The following is a 27924-nucleotide window of genomic DNA, read 5'->3' as shown; positions in this document are numbered from 1 at the left end:
TTTATCGTATATATTCTCCACTTACTTTGATTCTATGACTATAATCTTTCGCTATCACATATCTATGAATATCAGTAGGATGCATGTAGCCACTTGATTATGAGAATGAACATATTTCATGAAGATGACATGATTTCAGCATGTTAGTATCATTCGCCATATTCACAAAATATTTTGGTACAAGGAAACAGCCAAAATGTGCAGTAAAAACTAAAAAGCTTGCAGTAAAAACTAAAAAGCTTGCTTAATATCATTTGTCTCTCACATGCTAAGTCATGGCACTTCAACAGCCCATCTTGCATTACATAGCAGTTAGTCAAGAACTGGAATAAAATGAGATTGATCTCAAAATGCTGACTATTGCTTATCACAGGTACTAGTAATATAACTTCCAACTTATATCAAAAAGGCACATGACAGTATTTCTGGTGCAAAAGTCTACGGTCAAGCAGATTTCAGGCTTTAAAAAAAATAAAATGATGACAACGAGGGAAGGAGTGACTACATCTGGGTCAAACCCAAGAGGATTTAGGCCCCCATCAAATCTCTTACCTCAACAAACTCCCTGAAGGCAGGCTTCTGGGAGGCTGCCTTCTTGGCTGTCTCCATGGCGTGAGTGAAGTTGTTGACATAGGCGCTGTAGACCTCCAGCACCATGGCCTTGGAGAACTGGAGACGGGAGACGGGGGAACAGGGAGACGCCAGGGGGATGAGATGAGAGGTGTTTGAGTGAGTGAGGGGAAAAACCTTCATGTTTTGTTTTTGTTTTTGTTTCTTTTTAAAGCATAGGCATGAAGAGACAACAGTACATAACTACATGTATCTCTGTTTTATATAGAAAAAGAATGGTAAATTGCATTCTTTGTTTTACTGAGGGTACTTTAACACCATATCAGGGCAATAACCCCCCAGCTCAATATGGGTAGTGATAAGGTTAGAGTAAAGATTAGGATTAGGGTTAGGCTTAGGGATAGAGTTTGGGTTAGGGTTAGGATTATGTTTAGGATCAGGATTAGGGTTAGGGTTAGGGGAAGTGTCTGGGGTAATTGCCCAGGGGATAATTGCCCTAGACCCCTTTACAACTCCAATATATTGACATTACACAAGATAAGACTAAAAATGAAACATCATAGATCAACAGTAGGAAGGACTATATATTTATATCACTAAGTGAGAAGGAACTGTCAAAAGGATGAGCCTAGTATAGGAAGGGCTGCAAATGAGCAGATCTGATTGATCATGGAGAGGGAGAAAAGCATGTGTAGTATATTAGAAACACAGCTGGTGGAGGATGAAGAAGAGACTAAAAATAGTGTGGCTATAAAAGACAGGCAGATGACATAAAGTGAAAGAGAAAAGGACAGAGAGATGGGGGACGCTAAAGTCTCACATGACTGGATGACAAGTGATCAGAAATGATGGAGAAAACTAAACGGAATGACAATCATTGTGATGTACAGCAAGGTACATGTAGCTGTAGCCATGAACTTGAAAGATGGAAGCAAAAAAATAGATGCATTGTATTCAACTGCCTCTGCTGTATCGGGGGGGGGGGGGGGGGGGGGGGGAACACAAAGCTCTACATAAGAAAATTTGTGTACTACAATGGATTCCTCCAGCCCCGTCCCCGAACCCCCCCCCCCTTCCCCCAAGAAATTGAATTACCTTCATGACATTGTACAATGAAAACGAAAATTCAGCACTGTAAAATTTGCGACAAGCTCCACTTAGGTTAGAAGAGGTTCAATTTTAGAATCAAATTCTGCTACAATCAGCTGTCACACAAAACAGAAGTGTGAGCTTTAAGGGGGGAAAAAAATTCCAAGGTTACAACCAATCTCACAAAAAGTGTAGTTCTGATATGACAAAGAAGCGTGTATGGATTTATATCGATCCATCTTGTCTTGCAGCCGCTAAATTCGGAACAAGCGGGGGCAAAGTGTCATTTCCACGCTAGCAACCAGCTAACTCGGCTCCCACCTCCATTGATTGATAGGCACACTGAAGTGCTCGCGACAAATATGTTGAGTTTTGTCATTATCAGGTGCATTCGGTGTAATTCATTTGTTAGTCTGCATTGATTTTCACCTGGCAGAGTACATTCAGGGGGTTTTCCCTTTTTTTTTCTCCTTTTTTCAATGCTGATTTTATTGTTTTACTTTCACTGCCTTCGAGGGGAAATATATGACAGAATCACAATGGCAGTATGGAAATCAATACTCAATCAGGGTGTGTTTTTAATCTTCGTGTCAAGTGTTTGCTTAAGAGCTGCAATTATCAAGTGAAATGTGAACTACAGTTTGTATTTGTGGTTCTTTCTCAAGTTTCTATTTCATCTCAGAATTGCTGGAGAGTCACAATGGATGATGACATCAAATCTCAAGGCCCCGGTGAAATTTGACGATTAATGTGGTTGAAGAGTGGGGGATGTACAAAGTTGTAAGATGATAGTGGGGAAGAAGGAAAGAGGGAAAAGAAAGAAGAGAAGAGTGGATGAGATAAAGGAGAAATAGAGAGGAGAATGGGAGAGGGGGAAGGAGTGAGGGAGGCTGACACAGGAATATAGGGATGGGTTAGGCATGTAGAAACTAGACAAGGCAAAGATGGGGGGGGGGAGAGAGAAAAGTAGCAAGGGGAAGAATGAACAGGGTGGAGAAGTATGAGGTAGAGAAGGTTGTGGAAGGATGAGAGAAGAGCTATGATGGAACAAGATGGATGGAGGGAGTTATTGAGGGAAGAAAACAGATGATAAAGGAAAAGAACATGGAAATAGGAGAGAAAGGGAAAGACTAAAGGAGGGAGAGGGGAGAGGAAGGTATAGTGGAGATGAATACACCAATATGAAAATGAAGAGAGACACCAAGGGAAGCTGGGAGAGGGGATGAAATGATGAAAGGGAGGGAAGAAAATGGAAAGGAGGAAGAGGGATAGGAATACCAGATCAAGACAGGACAGAGGGAGAATGCAGAAGCCAGAAAGGGAAGATACAACTATGTAAAAGGGAAAGAGGAAGATGGGAGTAAAGATATAAAAGGAGCAGATTGGAAGGGGAAAAATGGGAGATATGAGGTAAAATGAAGAAGGGGGACGATGTGTTTGAAAATAAATGGTTGCACTGAAATGGAAACAATTAATGGAAGGGAGAGGGAGAAAGAGTACGGGGCGGGGCAGAAGGGTGTGGTATGGGGGAAGGGTGGGGCGAACTCACCGAGGCAACAAAGACATCGCCAATCTGTTCAATGTTATCCCATTCCTTGATACGGCTAGCAAGTGCGATCTGGAACATCAGGTGGCACTGGTAGATCCCCCGCACCCGGTAGAAGATGGTCTTCACCTTCTCTTTCTCCAACAATGGGGGCTCACTCTCTAGGAGGGGCTTCTCATATGCCTAGAGAGATCACGAAAAAAATAAAGGGTCTTCATACTCATGTGATTTCCTGTCCAAGGTCACAGCAAGATGAAATATTGAGTAGGAAGATACAAGATTAGAAAGAAGAAGTCCTACAACAATTTTATGATTTACAACATGAAGACAGGTGTTCACAGCCTTCCTATCAATATGTAAATGTATCACACATTATCTACTAACCTGATCTTTAGTTTTGCTCCACATCTAGGCCCCATTTTATCAAAAGATATAATTCATTTTAAATTTCCTTACCACACAGGCTGCCATAGACTTACCATAGAAATCAACTATATAATCAATCATAACTCTGCTAAAACAGGACCCTAGCCTATAAAACCGTTACTTGACAACCTCGTGCAACATCAGTCAAACACGACTGCGGTTGTTTTTTTAGGACTTTGCGCTTGCAGCTTTTGAGGAACAGCTGTTGGTTGTCAGTGAGTCTCATGAAATAACTCTTGGTAAGATGAAAAACAATCTCTGAGATGTGACCAGGATTTCTTCTTTTAAACAAAAGAACACAGAAACATGCTGAAGTACACATCTACTCCTCCGCCCCCTTCATCGGCCACTCAAAAGTTCTCCACCGATCTTTCTGCCTTTTCTTGCATTCCAGTTCATTGCACTTGTATCTCATTCACCAGCTTACCGTCAATGATCTCTTTGTCAACAAATTGCAAAGTCCCTCTCGACTTAACAGCGCAATTAGCATCTCGTTAACATGTGAAACCACCCATTTTACAAGGAGCACTTTACCCCGGCAAGCAAGCAAGGGGAGGCAGAGTTGGCGCCCGATTCAGAAGACAAGCCGGTTGATGTTTTATACATTAACATGAAATGAAGAAAGAAAGTCCAGTGGCTCCTCGAATCTCTCCCTCATACTCCTCCAAGCTCACTCGGAGTGTTATCAAGTTAGTCCATTACTAATGAAATGTTGCATGTGCACAGTGTATGGTTGCAAGAAACAGTACGCTTTAAGGTTGGGCCACAGTTTGTCTTGCCGTATCCGGTTTTCCGACGCCATTGTGTGCTCGCCGGAGCTGTTCAAGCTCGCTTTTCTTCCTCATAATGGCGCGGGCAAGAGAAACCCGCTCCCTTCCACAACATCATTCTGTGATCTTGAAGGGAGAGTTCGCATACTTTTGACCCACAGGGGGGTGGGTAGGTATTGGTGGTCCTCTATCAGAATGTTTGTCGCACCACCTTGGTGAATTTACAATAGGCAGGGTGTGACATCTCATGTTCCAATCTAGTCAAATGTTAAAAGGTTTTATTACAGATCACTTGAGGTCCTCACTGAGTGGTAAGGTCAACTTGAACCAAACTCATATTCTATGCCTGCCATTCTCCATCCTGTGACTGCATTCATTTCATATGATCTTAAATACATATGCCAGACTGGACAAGCTCAGGTTTCTGTTTTTCACAGGAGTTTGCTCAAAAACTGCAATTATCATTACAGCAACAGCTCCAATTTCTAAGAGCTGATTGGGAGTTGCCATGGCAATCACAATCAATAATTACTTTGTACATTCCCACTAAGTCTTCCATAGAATGGGCCCCAACTATTAAAATGATAAGGACACTTCCATTCTTCGGGAAAGGGGAGTCTTACCTGGACTAGCCTCTGGAGGGACATCATGTAATTCCTCTCGCTGTCTACAATGGCCTGCACAACGTGCCTCCTCCCGATCTGCTCGATGGACAACCCCTCTGGCTGCGGTGGAAGAGTCGGTGGGGGGTGCTTCATGTGGGAGAGTTTGACATCGATGTAGTGGATGTCATCTTTGTCTGTGAAGACAAAATTGCTGAGAGTTTAGTCACCAACACCATACCAGCTACCACACTTGCTTTCAGGCTTATATCCACTGAATCTCAGGACTTCTACAGCCTGAACATTGTGTATCCGAGTTGTTAGTCCACAAAAAACTTATTACCTTGTATGTACACCACACATGCATAAGCCCCATGGCTCTTCAACCAATATTTGGGTTGTTGTTGTTCTTATTTTTGCCCATTTCATAAGGGGGTTTGCAATGACTAAAAGTTGCTATAATTGTAGCTACTATGGAAATGACTCCAGTGCTCATGTATGATTGGTTGCTGCATAGCTGCTGTCATAGAAACTAGTTATTGCCACTTATAATTACGGAAGAGATCTCCATGAAATGGTGATCAGATCTCACTACAAGAACAGTTCGAACTATTTTATCCTTGATGAGGAATTTCACCTCCTTATATTTATCTTTTTGTCACAAACTTTCAACTCTCTGCAAGCAAGCCCCTCTACTTCACTACCACCATACAATTACAATATAATGTGATGAAAAAGTACTTCATCAATGGTGTATTATGCACATGGCCAGAACATGCATGGACGCAAACAGACAGGCACACATGCAAACCATGATCCTCCGACTCTACTGTAACCTTCCGATAACAGAACATCCAAATAAAATATCCTTCATTCCCATACTCGTTCTTCTCCATTCAGGTTTCAGCATATGTCTCAGTACCAGCTTTACACACACACACACACACACACACACACACACACAAGAAAATGCACATATTGTATATTATTGTTCCAATTGGACTTTGTAGACATGGGGTTATTACATCAGACTTAGAGTGAACATGTATCTGGTGAGTCACCTTGGTGAGGATGAATTTTTTTTTTTTTGTCTTTTTGGGTCATCCATGACATTCACCTAACAAGAGTTGGTGCATCAAGAACAAAGGGAAAATGACAGTGACATGTCCTGTACCATGAAAATTTTCAAACATCTGCCATAGGGTGTGTTCAAGCGCTCTCCTAAAGCAAACTGTACCATACCGTACCCGCGCCAGAGGAGCGCTCGAATGCTCCTAAAGTGTACCGTACCGTACTGTACCGAGCCAAAAGTGGACCACTTCCCGATGTGCTCCAAAAGCGTACCAAAAGCGTACCAAAAGTTCGCTGTAAAGCATGCGCGTATCATGCGCATATGCCACAATGCAAAATCATCATTCTCTTTGTTCGGAACAGCTGTAAATAGTTCAAGCGCCAGGTGGATGACATTCTTGCTACAAAAATATGTGACCTTTTCTAAAAATAACTCGTGAGGTACGCTTTCTCAACAGAGCGCTCGAACGCTCCAAAACTGGCATGGTACGGTACGGTATGGTACGCTTTAGTTCAGTTCGCTTTGGTTCACTTCAGAGCGCTCAAACGCACCCTTAGACCATGACAAAGGCATCAGCTCATTGAGAGGACAATTACGGCATTTGCGTCCTTCTGCTTCTAATAGCTATAAAAGCAATGCATCCTACCAGACACTGGTTTTTCCTCTACATCCATTTGCTCAAAATTGAAAAGACGACAAGCCAAAGCCAGCGCCCATGCTAAACAAAAAAATTATGAGGAAAACCAGAAGGGCGATGGAACACAAGCCCAGCTCATCTTGTTGGGAATTCAAGAGTAAATAGACATAAAAAATCTCCCCCCTCCCCATTTCCCCTCACATTCTCCCGTGACCTTCCCAACATGCAATTTGCCAGTGGTACAATTCAATTATGCGCCACCGAATGTTCCAGCAAACAGCGCTTCATGCGACCCAAAGGGTTTTCTCTTTCCCCGGAAAGTGCAGAAGACAATGACAATGACAACAACGTGAACAACCATGATGGTGGCAACGATGATGATGAAGAAGAAGAAGAAAAAGAAGATGAGGACTGATTTTGCAGAGGCAGAAGAGATAGAAGAAGAAGAAGAAATAGAAAAATAAGAAGTAAAAGATGACCATGATGAAGAAGATAAAGAGACAGAAGAGAATGACGAAGAAGAAAAAAAGGTGTGAATAGAGAAAAGACGGAACAAAGATGATGATAAATGACAGGAAGAAAAAAATGATGATGATGACGATGATGATAAAGATGACAGGAAGAAAAAATGATGATGATGAAAAAGATGGAACAAAAATGATGATAAAGATCACAGGAAGAAAAAAATGATGATGATGATGATGATGATGAACTTAGGAAGCAAAAAATGATGATGGTGATGAAGAGGAGAAAGGGAAGAAGAGAGAAAAGGAGGAAAACAGTCTAGAGAGAACATGACATTCATTTCAATTACTCCATTTTACATCGGCCCAAACATGCGGGGCACATGAATGCTGTACATGTATGTAATATAGAACATTGCTGCCTTTGGGCACTGAAGTCGAGTCAGCCACATGCTTCCAGCGTGAACTGGAATACGACTCCATAAGATACGGCTGAGAAGCAGAAGGACTCAGGTTCAGATGGAAGGAGAAAGTGGGACGAGAGGAACTGTCAATGGATTTATTACAGGGGAATCCATTCATCCATTGGTCTGTTTGTTGTCTGCTATTTTCTGTCTCTGTCTGGTCAGTGAAAGTCTGTCTGTTAGCGTTTGCCGTCCGTCACTCCGTCTCCATGTCTGCCTGCTTTCTGGATGCAAGTCTGGGGAATTTAAGTCAACTGAAGTCTGTCCTCTAGTTTAGTCTCGCTGTTTGTCTGTCTTTGCCTGTCTGTGTTTGGACTTCCCCTCATCCTTCCTCGACACTGTCTGGCTATAAGCCTGTCTTTATCTTTCTCACTTTTAGTGAACTTCTCTCAACTATCCTCATTTCCTCTTTTTCTCTCAGCCCCCACCCCCTCCTTCTTCTCCCTCTCCCTCTTTCCTTACATCACTCTTTATCTCTCATCTTTTTTCCTTCTTTTTCTTTCCAACGAAAAGAAAAATGCTTGATCAATTTCTTAGCTCTATTTAGGGGTCACATAACAGACTTAACTTCTCAGTGCATGACATACATGCATGTAGCTATTACATTGAAAGCAGATACAGATAGTAGACCAAGAGGACACCATCAATTAACAACCTCTCCATTCATATCACCCCTTAACCCTCCTTAAACTGCTAATGTACAGTAACCATCCCATCTTTCTGCTGTGAAGTTGGGAGTGATGATAACTGGGGTTAATCAACCAATCCCCCTTTCACCATCACTTTCACTTCCCACCAGGGGTTTACACCACCTCTTTTCTGCTGCAAACATTGGCACTCTTAGTAACTGATAAGAGGACCATTGTCATACTCCATCACCTTACATCCTGATGAACATGACGCTCACAAAAAAAAAAGTCTCCTCCCTGAGGCTACTGAATTGCTTGTCTGTCTTCGTGCCTTTGTACTTTTGTAGCTGCCCTCGTTCCTCGCCCCCTCTCCACGGTTACGGAAAACATCGTTGCGACAAACGGCAAACACTCGAGCCGAATAAAAAGCAATGGGGGGAAAGTGCAAGTGGCAATTGGGGGCACTAATCAGACAGCGCGGTGGCGCTATTCGCCGTATTAATGTGGCGCTGAAAGCCGTTAATAGGATGACCCAAGGCAATTCTATCAGTACATGACCTGCATGTCCTATGAAGCTCTCGGCCGCCCCTCTTATTGAGAGCTAATGGCCATAATGTACGTCTTTGACTTAGTTCATAAGAGGATAAGATGACAACTTTCATTCTATGACATGAAATTCCATGACAAATATTTCTATGACCCATCGTGTCTGGGGGTAATTTTGTTGCCATCGTCAAATTGGCAACCCTGTAATTCACTGCATATTTTTCCTTGGAGAAAGGGGCAGTTGGAAATGGCTACATTCATAAAATCTGCACAAAATCAGAAAGAAATGAAGAAACATTGCCAATTTAAAAAGAAATAAAGAATATGAGTTTTATAAAATGTACTGCCAATTTAAGGATCTGTTGTAGACTACGCATTCAAGAAGCTTTTGAAAATCCTACAAGCAAAACAAACAGCTGTATATCAATTATATGGATGAAAAACACACAAACATCAAATACATCAATGGGGTGCATTTCAGCTCTCATTTTGAGGCATTTTCAAATATTTTTGGCCATGTTAGTATTTGAAAGTGTGTGTGTGTGTGCACATCTGTGTGTGTATGTGCATCAGTGTGGGAGAGTATGAGAAAGAGAGAAAGAGGCAAAAATCAGTCAACCTGCAGAGTGCAAGAACATGAAAAAGAAAAATCTTTACTTTTTTCACACAGATGCACTGACACAGACTCATTATACAAATTGCATGCCACATTTCAATGTTAGGTGTAAACCGATCCTTCCACAAATGCACCCAAAACAGAATGAAAAAAAAAAAGCAATCTAATAATGACATAAAAACACTCCAATGCCTGGTCAATATGATTCTTAGAAAGAGACACTGCCTTCACCACTCTACCCTGCTGATCAATATTAAACTGGGTCTCTAATCTCATTTACCTCTCTGATTACACAAGTGCCCCGATTCATAAAGCGTACCAAGGCCAGGCGTCGTAATTAGTCCGCAGCAAAATAAAAAAAAAAACAGTCGAGAAATTCTTCATCAGTTGCTAGCCTGCAGGGGACACGTGGGACTCCACGGAAGCAATATCGGGGCAGCTTGATTTCTTCAAAACAGCTAATTTTTGTTGCGGCGTAAAGATGCATAGAAGGCTAAACAACACATCAGAACTATCCGATATCTTTGTGCAATAATGTCGATGTGCCCGCTGGAAGGCACTGCGACAGTGTTGATGGACTAAAACGGAAGAATATTATCAAAACATCTCTGTACACTTTTATTTGGATTGCCTGGTGTGCGATATCCCGTCAAGAGAAATTTGGATGTTACATAGAAATTACTTTTCACTGTCCGAGCATTAACACTCCAACAGTTATTTGAGAGGATACAAGTTACAGGTTTCCTAATATTTGCAGACATTCTCTGAACTTCAAATTCATTCATTTACTAACAAAGTTCTCACACTTGTAAATAATTTCCCCAAAAGGAAACACATTGCAATCAAACGTTTGTACAGATCTGTGTGGTACACAAAAGAATAATCTTTTAACTCGTTTGGCATTTGATGTAAACCAACTTGTTTCACATTTATTGGTAATTGCAGCAATATCTTTTTTTTCAATATTTTGTATAGAAATGTGAATCGATATCTACAATTTGTGCATCATTGCAAATTGAAGCTATCAAACCAGTTTATGGTGCTAGTTTATCAGAAACTGCAGTGACCAATGTGAAGCTTAATTCTTAAAGAAAGCACCTAAAGGACAGGAGAAATAACTTTAAACAAGAATATGAGCACTTTGAATGTATCAAACTTCAACTCATGAGAAGACAACAGTAAAAAAAAATGGTTTTGGAAGTTTCTACCTTTGAGTCCTAGAACCAGATCCTAGAGCGGGTGAAAGTATTTAACTTGAACTGATACCCTGACTACAGGATCCCTGCACATGCATTCCCCTGGCAGTAAACCTTTTCTCAGAATAAACTTAAATACAATGATGAAAGACAGCCTGAACACTGACTGAGGCATCTGTATCAGAACGACGTAATGCATTGCAGCCAATCGGACGTGACACCGGCCCCGAATCTGGCATCCCTGCTTCAAGTAGTGACGGAAAACCGAGCAGCATTGAGACATTCGACACCCTTTTGCGGCATGAGTCGCCGTCCCTTTTAGCGTGGGCAGAATATCTGCAAATTGTTGCACAAAGCGTAAGAGTCTACCGGTGTGAAGACGTGAAGTGGTTTATGACACAGAGACGCTTCTTATCAACAGGCACAATCACAAGTTGTGCTGATCGTGATGTTTGCGTCAAATCATCAGGGAAATACCCCCCCCCCCCCCAACTACACAGCTCCTAGTCCGTAGCTCTCCAACTATCGGATGCCACTTCAGTTCGATGGCAAATGAATCGTTTGATTTCCTTCTGATTTCTCGTGTCATCTCTGATTGCACCACAAGTGAGAATCATGCATTTTGACGGCCTTCCTTTCACTTTATCTCTCTCTCTCTCTCTCTCTCCCTCTCTGTTCAGCGCTTGGACAAACAGTGATCGACTTATCACCATCGCAATATGTTGCTAACATTCTCTGCATACATTATCAGCTGAGCTCAGTGCCAGTGCTTGCAATCCCTGTGAAGTGGATACATTATCTTAAATGTGACATAATACATTGTACATGCTCCTACAAATATCACTTTAAATCTAAAGATTTGTTTAGCTTGCCCTGGGGTAAATCAATAGTACTATGTCATTACAAAAAGAAGGAAAAAATTTATGTAAAGATACAAGGGCTGAATCTTATCATGGAGCAATATTGGTAGCTTCATGCTCATAACCATCACTTGCCCCACAGTGAGATTCAATTGCATGGGGCAAGTGGCAGAGTGGTTCTGCAACACTCCAACAAATGCAACACTGTCTCTCATGTGCTTGCTAATAAAGACTTAAACGTTTCAAACGAGTCAAAATGAGTTCAAACTATTGCTTCCATTGTACAGGTTTCTCTACGCACTTGCCATGCACATGAGTTAGAGTATTGGACCATAATAATTGGTATACCCACACTCCTTCATCTTGTTTCTATAAGGAATGCATCAATGTTACAGTTTCACAAAAATAACTCAGGACTGGTTGACAGCTCCAAGGACGGATATTAGATGAATCCATATAATCTCATCCATCATCATGTCAAAATTTGCTATTAATATCTCTTCGCTCTTTTGTCCTCGGATATTTCTCCTCAATATAAGTCATGTTGTTTCTCGATATCTCCACAGGGAGGTAGACATATATAAATTTGCAATTTTCCACCTTCTCTCTCAGATTTTCATCCCTCTTTTTTTTTTCTTTCTTTCTTTCTTTCTCTCTCGCACACACACACACACACACACACACACACACACACACACACACACATTCTCTTTTTTTTCTTCCATCTGATTACATCAATATTGCTTCAACCTAGTGCAGATCTGAGAATAATACAAACGGTTGTACCTGAACGGAGAGAGCACGCAATCTAAGCCCGAGGTTTTGTCAGCGGCAGCAAGAGGATCGTGTCACTGAGAATAAATGTGGCACGTACACACCAAACCAACCGGTCAAATCGCAAGACACTGAAACCGGAGGTCACTGGTTTTTTGCAATCAAGGTTAGTTCATTTTCCAGTGCCAGCAATTTTCTGGTGGCCGAGCTGGCAACCTTATTTCATGTGTGCTTTAGCTGCCATTACAGGAAATAACATTTACTTTTTAGCTCTTTCATGAAATGTAGAAGCATGAATTCAATCATTGCCCTCGCCTATTTTTCCTCATCCACAAAAGGTAACCCTTTTTGCTCTTTATGATCATAAACATGGACTCTATGACTCGTAGTCACATCAACAAATGTGACTGCAATCTTGTTTTTCAGTCATGCTTTTGGGTGATGTACTTAATTCAGAAGGTCTGTTAATCCAAAAATGAAATAAGGTTCATTATTCTGAAAGTCGTTAATCTGTAACTGAAATACGGTTTGTTATTTGGAAAATGAAGTAAGATTCATTAGTCAGAGAATGAGAAGAAGGTGCATCCAATTAAGATGTAGCTTGGAAATTGCAAACCTTATTTTGTTTTTGGCTTTTATGAACTGTATTTCACTTTTGGATTAAGGAATCTTTGGATTAAGGAATCTTCATATTAATATTCAAAGCCTTCAAAATAACAAATGCTTTTTAGCTGGACCAAGATCAACATTCCATGCAGCATTACATACGGCAGTTTATCATGTACTGGTTACTATTTAAAGTTTTTGCAGTTAATCTGAAGTTTCAGTACCACCAGGCATCTTGTTATTTTCAGTAAGTTCCTTGAAAGGCAGTATGCTTTTTGCTGAAGTTCGTCAGATGTAATGGTCACAGACCTTGAGTGTGGTTGAAAAGAGTGCAATCGTGTAGCTTTGATAGTGTGATTGCAAATAGTACTCTCACTACAACATGAATTGACACACAGTACTAAATAATATGTAGCTGTTGGAAGCTGAGGACAGCTACATTACAGACATATTAAAAAAACCAGTCATACATCTAAATTCCCTTACTTCAGCAATACTTCTGATCACAATATTATTGACACCGTGGCTTAAGATTCATTACATCATCCCAAAACTTAAGAATTCATTACCCCTCATTAGCAAATTTACCATCCAATTTATTGTTCAAGAAAGCATTTGTAATCCCTTTTATTTCAGTAATGATATGTAATATTTCACACTGTTGTTTCTATTCATTTGTATATCAATGTACATGGAAGTTTATCGTGTCTCATATACCCTTATTTATGTATAAAGTGCTTTGTACTCTTTGGAAAAGTCACTATGCAAATGGCAAAATGTATATATATATATGTACATTGAAAAATTGAGAAGAGTTAGTGCTCACATCATCTTTCAATGAAACAAAATGTGTGAAGTTCAAAACTGATCAAGAACTTTGAAACTCATATGGACATCACCTAGATTTATCATCAAATAGTGCAGTATCCAATGTATGCAGTGAAAGTCTAGTTGGTTAACTGTAAAGCATGGCCCCTACAAGTGTCAAAGCACTCAGCTGTACTATTTTTGCTAGGCAGGTGACATTTTGCAATCTACAGATTAATCTCCAGACATGACTGTAATATGAGTTAGGAAAACCATTAAGGGTGAAAAAAAAAAAGAATATTAAAATGAATAAAAAAATACAATGTTCCCTCATGTGAGCCATTGTGATAACATGTAGCCTGAGAGAATGTCACGATCTGCATCTACTGGCAATAAGTTTTAGGACCACCTGTGCCTATCAGCATAGAACACTGACAGTAAAGTACAGAATAAAGAATATATTCCATGTGATGGAGCAGCACATACAATATGCCATAAATGCAAAATTTTTTAAGCATATATATGGTCCTCTCATTAAACTTAATGTGTATGATGATGGAAATTCGTCAGAGCCTGAAGGCGGAAACTGACGGCCGTCCGGAGAAGTTATGAAAACTTCATGGCTCGAGGACGGCGGTGGGCAGTAACGACAGCTGAAAAGTCTCGTTCCTTGTCGTTTCCAGCTCGAAGGAATACAAAAACAGACTTTTCTTTTTCCATTGGAGCTACTAAAGGGTATGGTTTTGATGGAAGACTTGGCTTTAATGAGAATGCAGGTGTGTTGTCTGAGAAATGACGGATGCTCACATTTAATGGCATCGTGGAAGCGATCACAAGTGGGACACCAGGTCAATGTTTTCCCCCGCATCCGGCCCATTACAAATACCATCAACAGGGTTGAGACCTCTTGTGGCGGCCGAAGATAACCGTTACTGTGGCGACGCAGATGCCTCGCGGCGGCGGGAGAGAAGACGTTGTCGAGGTTTGCCGGATATGTCGCCCAGGTTTTAGCCACAATTATCTCAATTTCAATATCATGTTTTGTTGGATGACACATTCCGAAATCACACGCACGAAGTACTTATTTCCTTCTTGCACGACCACGTTAAAGGGACTGTACAGCACTAGTTGAGGTAGGGATTCATGTTTTGAACATTCCTAAGTGAAATAATGAAAAGCCTCTTATGAAATATGAAAGAGCATGTAATTTTAAGAAGGATTCAACGTTTATTTGATGAAAATTGGTTTTCAAATGGCTGAGATATCCCAAAAAGTGCTAATAATAAAAGGCGACATGCCCCAACTTTATTAGTATCTCTTTGTTTCATCTTGTTTTTGGATATCTCCATTTCAAAACCGATTTTCATCTAATAAACTTTTGATACCCCTTAGAACTGCATGCTCTTTGACATCTCATAGAGTGGTTTCTGAATATCTCACAAAACGTTAAAAGCTAAATCTTCACCTCGACCAGAACTGTACACACCCTTTAAAGACAAATGAGATAAGAAAAGTGTGACAAGTTTCTCTTTTTATATTAATATTCACTCCATGCAGCCATCTGGAAGTAGTCTTGGAGATACTGTCATGGTAGGTAAGGTGTTTGCTGGTCTTTTTTGTTGGCTTGTTTGTTTGTTTGTTTGTTTGTTTACTCTCTATGATGAAAAGCAAGTGCATTTTCCCTGCATATTAGAAACTTTTCATTACATAGTCCTGTCCAATTTCACGTCATGTTCCTGAAGACTTAAATAATAGAAGTAAAAGAATGAGATCCACACAATAGTCAAAATTTCCTCTGAATGGGAGCCAAAAACAGAAAAGATAAATGTTTTTATGAAACAGTGACTCACGTAACAAACATGTATGTAAATTCCCTGAGGTGATGATATTACCTTACAACTCGGCCACTGGTTTGTTAAAAAAGATACCTAAAAATCACATTCTTGATCGTAAGATCTGCAACTTATCTCCATTTTGATATTCAATTTTATGTGATATAAGCTCCTCCTTGTCTATGGAGACTTTTAGACTTTTTCAGTTTTTTTTTTTTTTAATCAAATAATGCCTTAGGCCATTCTTCCATCAGATCAGTGGGATGATTTAAGACGAAATCAAAAATAAGATGACTTTAAGATCACATCATATAGTGGATGATTTTTAGTTCAAATTAAATATTAGATGATTTAAGATCAGATCACACATTAGATGATTCTACATCAAATCATACATTTGTAGATTTGATGATTTTAGATCAAACCATATATCAGATAACTTTTAAATCTAATCATGCATTATGTAATTTTTCAGTCAAATAATACATTCGAAAAGTTTTAGGTGAAATCACAAATCAGTTGACTTTCAGATCAAATCATGTTACATAATCCCTTTAAATTCATCTCTTGTTTAATTTTCTCTTTACACTCTGCCGAATCTCACTTGTCTCTGTTGTTTTCTGGTATTCTATTTTTTTTTAAGGACAAGTTTACCTTCATAGACATGTGGGTTGAGTGAATGCAGCAATATTAGTAGAACACATCAGTGAGAGTTTGAGGAAAATCGGGCAATCCGTTCAAAAGTTATGAATTTTTGAAGTTTATGCTCAGTCACGGCTGGATGAAAAGACTAGGTAAGCTTGTGATGTCACATGAGTACAACGATATAAAGAAAGAATAAAGAAAATTCAACATATTTCCATTTTTCTCGCATAATAAAAGAACACTCGACTTCTCTCTTTCAGAAGGCAGGGGGAATAATATTACCCTTAACATACGTCAGTAGCAAGTCGAAGAAATGTGCACTTTATTCAAAGAGTAAAGTTTTGTGAAATTCTCTTTTTATTTTCATTATATCGTTGTACGCATGTGACATCATATACTGTAGTAGTCTTCTCATCCAGCAGTGACTTCGCAAATACTTAAAATATTCATAACTTTTGAATGGATTGTCCGATTTTCCTCAAACTTTCATTGATGTGTTCTACTAATATTGCTGCATTCTCTCAATCCTAATGTATATGAAGGTGGATTTGTCCTTTAAGAATAATTTTCTCCTCCTCCTCCTTCTCCTGTCAAAAAAAAAAACCCTCTATGTCGCTGCAATGACATAGTGTTGTAATTTTGTGTGCAGTCATGCACTCCGCCTCCCTTTACCCATGTTGCCAGGCCTCTGTTTATATCATAAAACATCAACCATCAACATCCTCTCCATGACGATCCTCCAGATGAACCCAACGGCTCCGCATCCTCCTCTTCTTTTGTCCTCTCTGCTTCGTTTCCACCCGTTTAACTCTCTCGCTACCAGTGTAGACTCATTTTTGTCTCTCTCTCTTTTTTTCTTAACCCGTTGAGGACGAGTCCCGAGTATACACGGGCAAGCGTCTATGGGAAACGCGTGTTGTAGCAAAATCAAACCGTCCTCAACGGGCTAATAGGGAGCTTTATAGATTTGCGATGTTTAAGACGATTGCATCGGCCGTTCTCCTCTCTCCCAGCTAGAACCTAAAATTTACCTTCAATCAACTTCACTGTCATGTCCTATTTCCATTGCTGTAAAAGTGGATGTTTTCGCACTACTAATTTTTCGCGCTTGGCAGGGTAAGAAGAGTTCCACGTGTTTTTAATTCTGCGGAATCAAGACGTCAACTATTAGAACGTATGGCAAGCAAAAATATTCATGTGCTCTCATTTTCGCGCTGGTTTCTGGTTGCGCAAAAATTTCGACACCACGAAAATTTCCACTTTTACAGTATCTAACTTTTTCCCCTCCATTTTTTTGTTTTATTTGGTACATATAGTAGCTATCTTTTTAAATCTATTTCTTTTCTTTTTCTATATCTATTTCTTTTGGATTCTAATTCTTCCTCGTCCTTTTGTATGTCTGTAGCCTATTTGCTTATTATAGATTTAATTGCAGCTTTGATTGTGTGGCATGACTGTTTTTGACTGCTAATCTATTTACCAATGCATGAATTCACCCATTTCAGTGTGTTACGGCCTTTGTCTTTCTTTCCATCTAGTCACTTGCCTGCATTAGTATGTTTGTTTTACACATGCAGTCCATTTCAATTTACTTGAGAGCATTTATGTGCATCTAGGCTATGTATGCATCTGTGCATCTAGAGAGCTACATGTAGCTGGTTACAAGCTAAGTGTTTCACATTGTCTGCTTATTCAATATCTGCCCCACCATCTCAACCTCGCTGTTTCTACTTTTTTTTTCCCTTCTTCGTCCATGCATCCGCTGAGGTCACGACATTCTATACTTAGTTCCCTGTGAGTGGGACTAAGGTACATCCACTGGGGGGAAGAGGAAACCCATTGCCCTATGGCCATCATTGACATAGGAGTCCTCTTCCTCAGAAATCTATCACCTTCAGACACTTCTGCATCCTCTTTCTCCCAGATTTTCGTCTCCCTCTCTCTCTTACTTGCTCTTTCTCTCTCATTTTCTCACTGAATATTCGTTCATCTCTTTCTCTTCCTCCCCTCTCTCTCAGTACCCATGGTCACACTGGCAAAAACATCGCAAAGTTTCACTTCGAAAAGTCTTTGCGAAGTTTGCTCATCTGTCCACACTGGCGGCCAAACTTCTCATTGTTTCAGTTCTCGAAGTTTGCGTCACTGGTGCGCATGTCCAACAAGGAAACATGTGCCATCCGACAGCTAATGATTGTGGTGAAAAATAACAATGTACACATGTACATAACAATGCACACACGTACGTCCCAATGACGCACCACCCGCAAAACTATCGATCGATGCCGCAAACAGGTGGTGGACTGGTCACGTGATTACCTTCTCGAAGTTTCAGTCACGAGCGTTCAAATTTCCCTCGTTTCAGCGGGAACTTCCCGAAAAAAGCTTTCAGGAAGTTTGCGGTCACACTGACAAAACTTCCAGAACTTAAACTTCGCAAACATTAAACTTGGCGATGTTTTGCCAGTGTGACTGCAGCTAATATCTCTCCCTCTCCGTCTCTTTCCTCTAGGCCATCAGGAAGCTGGTATTGATCGTCATAATTCCACTCCCACTCACTTTTCACTCGCCAGTTTTTTCTCACTCTTCCTCTATCGTACTATCTCACCCTCCACCTCTCTCCCTCTTTCTTCCCAATAAACACACATATCCATATATCTCTCATATATCTATCGTATACCTATATATCTCTCATATACCTATATATCTCTCATATATCTATATATCTCATATATCTATATATCTCTCGTATGCCTATATATCTCTTGTATACCTATATATCTCTCATATACCTATATATCTCTCGTATACCTATATATCTCTCATATATCTATATATCTCTCGTATACCTATATATCTCTCATATATCTATATATCTCTCATTTATCTATATATCTCTTTATATATCTTTATATTTCTAATATATCTATATATCTCTGATATATATTTTCCCTCATCTATTTCCTTGATTTCTTTACCCTCTCACTACTCACAGAACTATAAACATTCCTTGTTAACTCATCTCAAGAGCTTCCTTTGCATGTACATTTGTTTTAAAATATGCCTCCCCCCCCCCCCCCCCAGCTCTGTCACACCTGCCTTCATGTCAAGTTCTCCATCTTTCTATAAAACCTAATTTTGTTTCCCTCATGAAGTGCAAATAGCCTCATTGATTCCTAAATCCAAGATCCAAGACATAATGCTTGTCAAATTTTTAAATACCATCAAGGCAGAAGACTGAGAAGTACACTGATCGTGACTTTGTATCACCTCTGGGGACAAGGTTAATCCTTCATGAAACCTATTGTATGCAGGTTAAAGCCACTATTTACCATTTGCAGATGAAAAAACAAAACAGCTTCAATATAGTTCTTAAATGTGAGTTAGGGAAAAAACAACCTATGTAAAAATGTCGATCATTACAATCAATGTTAAGTATTGTTAAATACACAAAATATGACCAATAGTTTTGAATAATCAAAATTGTTTCTAGTATAAGCCTTGTATAGTTATGGTTTATTTTGAAAATTAGTGACATCTCCTTGTATTTGTGGCTTTATTGCAAAATTTTTATATGGTAGAAAGTTTTGTGATACAGCTGAACTATACATATGTATCAAATGTGATAACTTGTTCATCACTGCTCCCAATGGTAAACAGTGGCTTTAACCCATTGAGGACAGGCTGATTTTGCTACAACACGCATTTCCCATAGACCATACCTGCCAACATTTCAAGATGAAATATCTTACTCGTGGATTGCAAAAATCTTATTTTATATGCAGACTGAAGTTAAAAATCTTACTTTCGGTCAAATCTTCAGAAAATACACATGAAAGGTATATCTAAATATTTTTGAAAAATCTGATTTTGCTATTTTCAATGTAAGAAATCTTACTGAATCTGATAAAATCTTACTAGTTGGCAAGTATGACAGACGCTTGCCCAAGTATACTCGGGACTCGTCCTCAACGGGTTAATATGCTAAGATAATGATAAAAAAAAAAGGTAAGACAGACTAGACATTTTGTTTTATACCTGTCACAATCTAGTCACAAGTGTATCCATTCGCAGTTGCAGAATTGATCCATCACAGGCCTGGCTCTATGCTAACCCCACGCCCACAGTCTGTCGCAGACCCAGCCAACCCCCTGCAATCTCCCCCCCCCCCCCCCCCCCTTACCCTACGATGTATTCCTCACCCTGTGGGCCATGTTGGAATCATTTATTGATTGACGCACAGCGCTTTTCTCTCCGCTACATGCATTTCAGTCACCTCTCCTATTTCACCTTAAGAATCTGCGAGACACCAACTCCAGTCTACTGACAGACAAAATTAGATTTTCCCCCCATTTTCTCTCTCTATTTTGAACATGAGGTGTTACCAAGAACTGAGTTGAGTGCACTTGATAAATGCCAATGAGAGAGGCGAAAAAATCTTAGCTGAAACACGAAAGAGACAAAATTTATTTCCTTAATCAGAGTTGTGGGAAAACTTAAACATCCTAGCCTGGTGAAAAGTACCACTACTCATGAAGGTTTGATTTCATCTATGACCGTCTGTATTGAGTATTGGGTTTGTTTGTTTTTTGTTTTTGTTTTTACGTTTACTAAATGTGAGTGGAATCTAGGCAAAAGCTTGACTTGTCATTTAGAAACTAGAGCTACATGGAAGCCTTTTCAACTGCATCATATCAGACAGTGATGTATTTACTGCTTTGCAATGAAATATTATCAGTACTTCTAAATCAAATACCAAAAAAAAAAATTGCTGCATTAAAATAAAAGAGAGCAAGCTATTCAAAGAAAACAAGATTGAATTCTGTTCCTTCTTGATCTACATGAGGATTTGCCACCATATCTAAAATGGAAATGAGACAGAGTATTTTAGTTGCCCTAAGGCAAAATTCACTTGCTGTGATTTGTAAGGCTCACTGCCCTGCATTTATCATTGAAACAGAGAGCTACATACCTTGCAAGAAGAACAGTCTCCAACTAACCATAATTTTGTTTTATGCTGGGGTTTTTTCTAGGACAAACTTGTAGGCAAGCAGTGCAAATGTAGATATTCAAGAGATTAGCCTGAAATAGGATATTTTCTGCAGATTATCATTCAAACAGAGCTGGATTCAGTTAGTCTATTTACCGTAGTCTACAATCCTAGACTAAAATCCCCTCCTCCCCTCCTCCTATGCCACACAGCACCAAACAGAGTAAGAAGCAATATCTAGATGATATCACCAAGTTGCATGAATGGAAGTAGACTAAACAACTTCCAGCAACTGATAATGCTTTCTATGGGTCTTGGTGACAAACAGTCTATAAAAGATAAAAAGTGTAAAATGATTATCGCTAGGACAGGAAAATTTCCAGACAGCAGGTGAAGTGAGATATGAGAGCCTCATATAAATCACTTCACGTGCGAATCATTCACACCCAAATTCGATAGATATGTTCAATTTTGAACGATGCCCCATCATATGCAGTCACTTCAGGTTTGAAGATGGTGGCTTTCTGAAATAGGGATATTTCATATTTCAAATTTGACATTCTAAATTTTAACATTTCACAAGTTCCCATTTATGCAACCGTAACAAAATTCATCATTGTAATGCAGCTGAAAAGATTGACCTTGATATGCTTACAGCTCTCCAGCTTTCCTCAGATTAACCACTCCACTGCCACAGGCTGTTTCTCACACTTAACCCCTGGATGCTGAGGGTTATATGTCATCCACACAGACCCACAACAATCAAATCATGTGGTGTTCATTCGTTTGAATAAAAAGTGAACATATCTAAAACCTAAATAATACATGCATCTCAGCTGTAAGAAAGCTCTACAAATCCTTACATAAAGTTATCTGTATTCCCATCATCAAATGTTTCATCCATTATATTTACACTGCAAGTAGCTACTTTGAACTGTGATGCTGCACTTTCCTAATGGAAATATCGATAAAAAGTACTCTAGAATTATCAAAAGGGGAAAAATCTGATGTTTTCTTTTTCCTTCTTTTGAGAGAGAGAGGGGGGGGGGAAACGTTTTGTCAAGATGTCAAGAAATGTTTCCCGATAAATTGTGAAATTTTCAAAATGTCATAGCTTCCTTAATTCTTGTCCGATTTTCCTCATTTTTGTGTCGTTCTGTAGGGAATATTTTTCTTTTTCTTTTGAAGTTCATTCTTTCTTTTTTTTTTGGGGGGGTGGACTTCATCTTTAAAAGAATTACAACTGGGATACAATATTTGGGTACGATATCTCTTCGCAGATCCAATGAACAGCTAAAGGAGTTCTCATAGAGACTCCAGAGATATTGAGTGCACAAGGAAGAGTGTGTCAGAAGTTCCACATCTTCGGAGGATAAGAGTGGGCAGGAATGCACAATCAGTATTCATCACACACTGGTAAAAAGGGGATCAGGTTCCTGAATATGACAGGAGCATACATCATTCCACTTAATAGGGGAAACCCCCTTTTAACAGCAGACCATATAGGAAGCAACCGATTTCAACGAAAGTCCTACATGCTCACTTAATAGATGTAAAGATAGTGGAATGAATGGTCCATGATCTACAGATCTTACAGCAGGCTTGCATAAAGCTTATATTTCTAAAGAAAACATCCCTAAATCATCAAATCAATGATGCATGCATTTGAGTAAACTTAAACCTCAAGATCCTTGCTTCAGAGCAACAATCACCAAAAAGCTATTCTACAGAGCACAGCCCGCCCCACACAAGTTTCTGCATCACACGATAAATCTTCATCAAATTTACATCTACCCTTGCACAGATAATCCGACAAACAAAACATGTTTATGGCCCATAGATTTATCCATGAAAACAAACAACAAGAACAAGTCCCGAACAAACTGCCTATAAGTGCTTAGTACACAAGACCAGGAGGATCCAAACAGCTGTAAGTTCACATCTAACAAAGAGAACGTCAATCTCTACAAAATATATCTCTACATTTCTGTTACTTCAGGCTAAAATAACCATGGTTTTGTCAGTTATCAGACAGAGTATTATATGGCATTGATATATCATTATGCAATCATTTGGAAGCCTGATCCCATTCACATATTTTTGTGTTGGTCTAATATTCCTTGTGACATATGGGCTGCACCTCATGTCCATATTAGTTTATCAAAAGACCAATTTTTGCAAACCTTACAGTCACTTCTAGAAGAAAAATTTATCCCAAGCACATTTTTCCTAGTGATTAGCTGGTATTTATGGAACTTTTGTATGTCTTGTCTCCTCATGTTTTTACCTTTAAGACTCTTACAATTAGAAATAAGAAAGACACTGTTGCTAAGCATCTATGACAGACTAGAATGCCCTTACTTCCTTACTGTTGCTACTTGAATTATGTCAACAACCCTAATGCTTCTTCTCTTTCAATAAGGATAGATCCTCCCTTTAAAACAATTTGGCTACATGCAGCACACGCATTGATGTCTTGATGTCGACTTAATGGCTCTCTCCATTCCCATAATTCATCAGCGGCAAGCTGAGACAGCCAGGCCGCGGCAGCTCGCAGACGGTCAGAGATATGGTGATGTCAGGGTTGATGCGCTCATCAATACCCTTTCCTTAAGATCTTTAAGAGGGATAGAGAAAGAGGGGTGGAAAAAAAAAAGAGGGAAAGGAAAGAAACCTACTTATGCCAAGCTTTGTAGGCCGAATCGGTTACGGGATTTCGATCAGGGTAGTCGCAGCCGCGAAGTCTGCCGCAGAGAGCCGAGGCGCGGAAACACGAGCAACGTTTTTCGGAGATCCAAACCCTCCCTTAATCCTTCCAACATGTAAAATGATGTAGCGTTACGCTGGGCTGGGATCACTGGGCTGGTAAAGTTCAAGTGCCGGTTCGTCATCTGATCTCATTTTGATTTTATTGACACACATGTATGACATTAAAGTGCCACCCTTAGACTGAGTAGAGCTGCAAATGGAAAACAAAAATTGCGGAAGGGAGGGTGGGGAATGTAGGGAGGTATCAAGCGCAAGGACACCGCAAGAATACCCGAAGTGCGATTGCCATGAGGGCATGGTCTATTTAATCCTCCTTCTTTTCGTACTTGTGTCCATTTCAAGCGTTTAATTTGGTGTATTTCTACTTCCTCTTTGTGCATGCGTGTGTGTGTGTGTGTGTGTGTGTGTGTGTGTGCATGTCATGTATGCACAATTAATGTTCTTGCTTAATTGCATCTGATTAACAAGTTACCCTTCGTCGATGTAAATAAGCACTGATTACTCAGTGTTTAGAGTAACAGCCATGATGAAAACCATGAGCATATATACTCTAGTGGGATTTGAACCCAAGACCTCTGACTGCTAGACAGTCATCATATCCACTAGACTACCAAGCTTCCATCCTATTCTCAGTGATGGTTCGTATCCCTCACAGCAGCGGGTACTGCATATTATCTATTCAAATCAATTATCTGCCGCCAAGTTTGTTTTATTGCAACTTATCAACAAATTGCCCTTCCATGACATAAATACGCACCAACTATTCTATGTTTCGAGTAATAGCAATAACAAAAATGTGCTTCATGTCATACAGCACAATTTTCTCATGAAATCAAAAGTTTGACTACAGAAGGAAACCACATCAGCAACCAATGCAAATAAGAATATGAATAACTGCCAAATCCACAGATATATCATTTCTTTAGTCTTCATGGACTCTCGTTCATTTTCAGGCTTTCACAGAGCAATGTAGAGACAAATATCTTTGAGTCTTACACTCATAATAAAGGAACAAAAAGAGCCACAAAACCTATTTTAAATTTCTAACCTGAATTAAACTGCCCACAATAAACACAAGAAATATTTGGGCCAGCCTTCAAAATTCCTTTTTCTTGCTCTGGATAATGATTATAATAATGATAACAATAAATAATAATAATAATAACAACAATAATAATAATAATGTCTCATTTATCCAGGGTAGCCTCTTCAGTGTTGCCACTGCTCTACCAGAGGGCCCTGCCATTATTATTACCCCAGCATTGCCAGGTACCCATTTTTACCCCTGGGTTGAGAGGGACATGGTGGGTAAAAACATCTTGTCCAAGGACATAAGCACTGGGCGGGAATCGAACGCGGGTCCTCCTATCGGGAGTAGAGAATCTTATCCACTATGCCACAGCGCCCCCATAACAACAGCATAAGCTGGTTTTTACATAGCGCATTAAGACTTGTTATGAATTGCAATGCTCTGTACAGACTACAATCTTGCATACTTTACAGGATTCTATTACTCCTGACTTAAAGACACTACACATTTCTAATCTATCTGTTTACATCATGGGGGGGGGGGGGAGGGGAAAAGGGGGTCAATTCATACCCACTAACAGATGACAATTTTAATCCCCCTTCGTACGTCGGCAAAAATCCTTTTACTTTCGTCACGAATAAAGTGGGTTGTTTTGTTGTTCAAAAGTAGGCCAGTTTTGTTTTTTCCCTCAACTCTTTATAAAACATACAAACTCAGTATTAAAGAAACCAAACAATGATAGGCTGCCCTCGATGACGAATAAAGACGCAGTATGAAAGTGTTTCTGCTTTCAACTCTGTTTTCTTTTGATTTGTCTTCGCCTAGACCCAACTCTTCTTGCTCTCAATGAGGGGAAAAACAGCAACAGAAACTTTCTTGAGCCGTATATCTTTTTGTAGCGTAGCATTTACTCAATTGGAGTGAAAAATTGTGTGAATTTGCAACAGTTATGAATACAAAGTTAAAATATCTGCCTGGCTTATACATGTATATAAATGTATGGCTCAGGATCTATGTATAGGAATGATCGCATAAACACTACATGTAGATTTCTTTTTTTTTGGAGGGGGGGGGGGGCGTTGGAGGGGAGGGGAGAAGATTGGGAGAGGGGAAGGTATTGCTATAGGGTTCACTGTGACTTCAAAACATCAAGTGCCCATCTTTCATGGTAAGCACACATGATAAAGATAAGACACCAAGACAGGCCTTTCATAATTGAAAATCTTAACATAAGAACGGATCAAGTCCAAAGTTGGCTACCATCTTCGTAGACCCCTTGCAAAGTAATGCAAAAATAGATAAATATTCAAATGACTGTTCTACCCTTCAATTAGTATACATAACATTCCCACAGCTGAAAAATTAAAGAATGTTAAAGGATGTTATTCATTTTTTCCCCAAAAGTTCTCTCTAATGGACTTCGGTCTTTCATATATTCTGGTATTCAATTGCCAAATTTAGTTTTACAAAGATTGTCCACTTATGAACAGCAATGAGATTACACAGAAAATGACTGCAAAATCTTCTGACATTCTAGTCCCACACAGGTAAATCTCCTTTGACGTCAAGACGCCTTCGAAGGCCGACGATCGCGGCGGTTGATCATCGCAACCCAATCTTGTTTTCCACAAACAAGACAATCAGCTGCCGGTACGAATACGAATCAAGAGAAAGACAAGGCGCTGTTTTAAGCCAAAATCAACCACACATCCACACCTCTCCACCCACTGGCACTAGACAAAGAGCCTCTATGGGATGCGGGGGGTTAATGCTCGCCTCAAAGGTAGTCCTCGGCTCCCTGCGAGTGGATATCATCAAGCGCAAGGGGGGAGAAAAATCCCATTAGTGGTGTTTTCTTTGTTCATTAGACCCAATGATCACATTCATCCCCAGGGCTTTCCTCTAATTAAAGCCCATCCCGATAATTCCGTCTCGCTCAAGACATAAATTGCAGCACGCTTGCTGAGGAAGGCAGCAAAGACACTTGGAAAGTAAGATGAGGATGAAGTGGCTAGGAAGGAGAGATTTGTCTTCTCCAAGTCTTTCCTATTTATTTTTTTAATGTTGTTCATTTGCTTGTTTGTTTTGTATTTCTTTGTTTTGTTTTGTTTCGTTGTTGTTTTTGCTCCTAGGTGCCAAACCAAAATCAAACTGAGCTGTAACAGCATGCTACAGCAAAATCCTTCAGTTTTTCATTCACACATGACATTCGAAATCTTGCAAACTTTCTACCAGTCTAAAAAGTCAACTTAATGTAGCAGTTCTGCAATCCTTAAAAGTCTCTTTAGAGGTCAAGGCTTAAGTGACAGAAGACTCCAACAAATCCAGGATGACAAGAATGCTGCTATGGTTATATAAGCTGGAGCTGAAAAATGCAAGGATGCAGGGAATGTTCTACACAGAGAAGATATGAAGGGAAACATCATACCTGGGGTGACGACACCTCATGTATCAAAATCACAAAATTTGGGGAGAGCTAAAAATCCTTTCTCATTTCCCCAACATTATCTCAAAATAGCATTAAATGACATTGTATAATGTACGTTGTTTTGGACCACATATATGATTGTTCTGCTTTGAAATTCAAATCTCTTTCACTAATATTTTGTTCATCAGCGCTTATTTTTGAGAATCACAAGTTTAAAGAAAACCATGGCACTCCACAGCATTTTATGCCTAAAATACCCTGATATACTGGAAGAGAATTGATAATTTGATTTGTTGCTAACTGTTGGAACTCATAAATGTACAAGCCATGAAGAGAACAAAGTATGAAATACCTGCCTTTAACTGATTATTTTTTCTGAATCAGTAACAATTTCATATTCCCACAGCTCATGTCCGTCAATAAATCAATAAAGAGATCTGCTTTCAATGCGATAACCATACAAAGCATGTGTGCAGAATATTGGCAATTACCTCACGCTCATTCCGCATGCTCACGACTCGGCATCATATCCCCACAAATGAAGTCATACACAGCTTTA

General features: G+C 39.6%; 1 protein-coding gene across 1 annotated transcript in view; it reads right to left on the bottom strand.

Moving 5' to 3' along the window:
• LOC139742628 (rho guanine nucleotide exchange factor 10-like) overlaps positions 1-27924 on the bottom strand; it is a 105259-nt gene that overhangs the window by 28950 nt on the left and 48385 nt on the right. Inside the window, exons 7-9 of the mRNA XM_071653153.1 lie at positions 5025-5200; positions 3209-3388; positions 553-669 (exon numbers count right to left, since the gene is read on the bottom strand). Coding sequence (XP_071509254.1) covers positions 553-669; positions 3209-3388; positions 5025-5200 — 473 coding nt within the window. The remainder of the gene's footprint in view (positions 1-552; positions 670-3208; positions 3389-5024; positions 5201-27924) is intronic.

This window comes from Diadema antillarum, unplaced genomic scaffold (genome assembly GCF_040938485.1).
Source record: "Diadema antillarum isolate AM-2024a unplaced genomic scaffold, OU_Dant_1.0 seq00001010_RagTag, whole genome shotgun sequence".
NCBI classification, from domain to species: Eukaryota; Metazoa; Echinodermata; class Echinoidea; order Diadematoida; family Diadematidae; genus Diadema; species Diadema antillarum.
The sequence above is the reverse complement of the archived record's forward strand: the minus strand, read 5'-3'. Positions and strand labels throughout refer to the sequence as shown.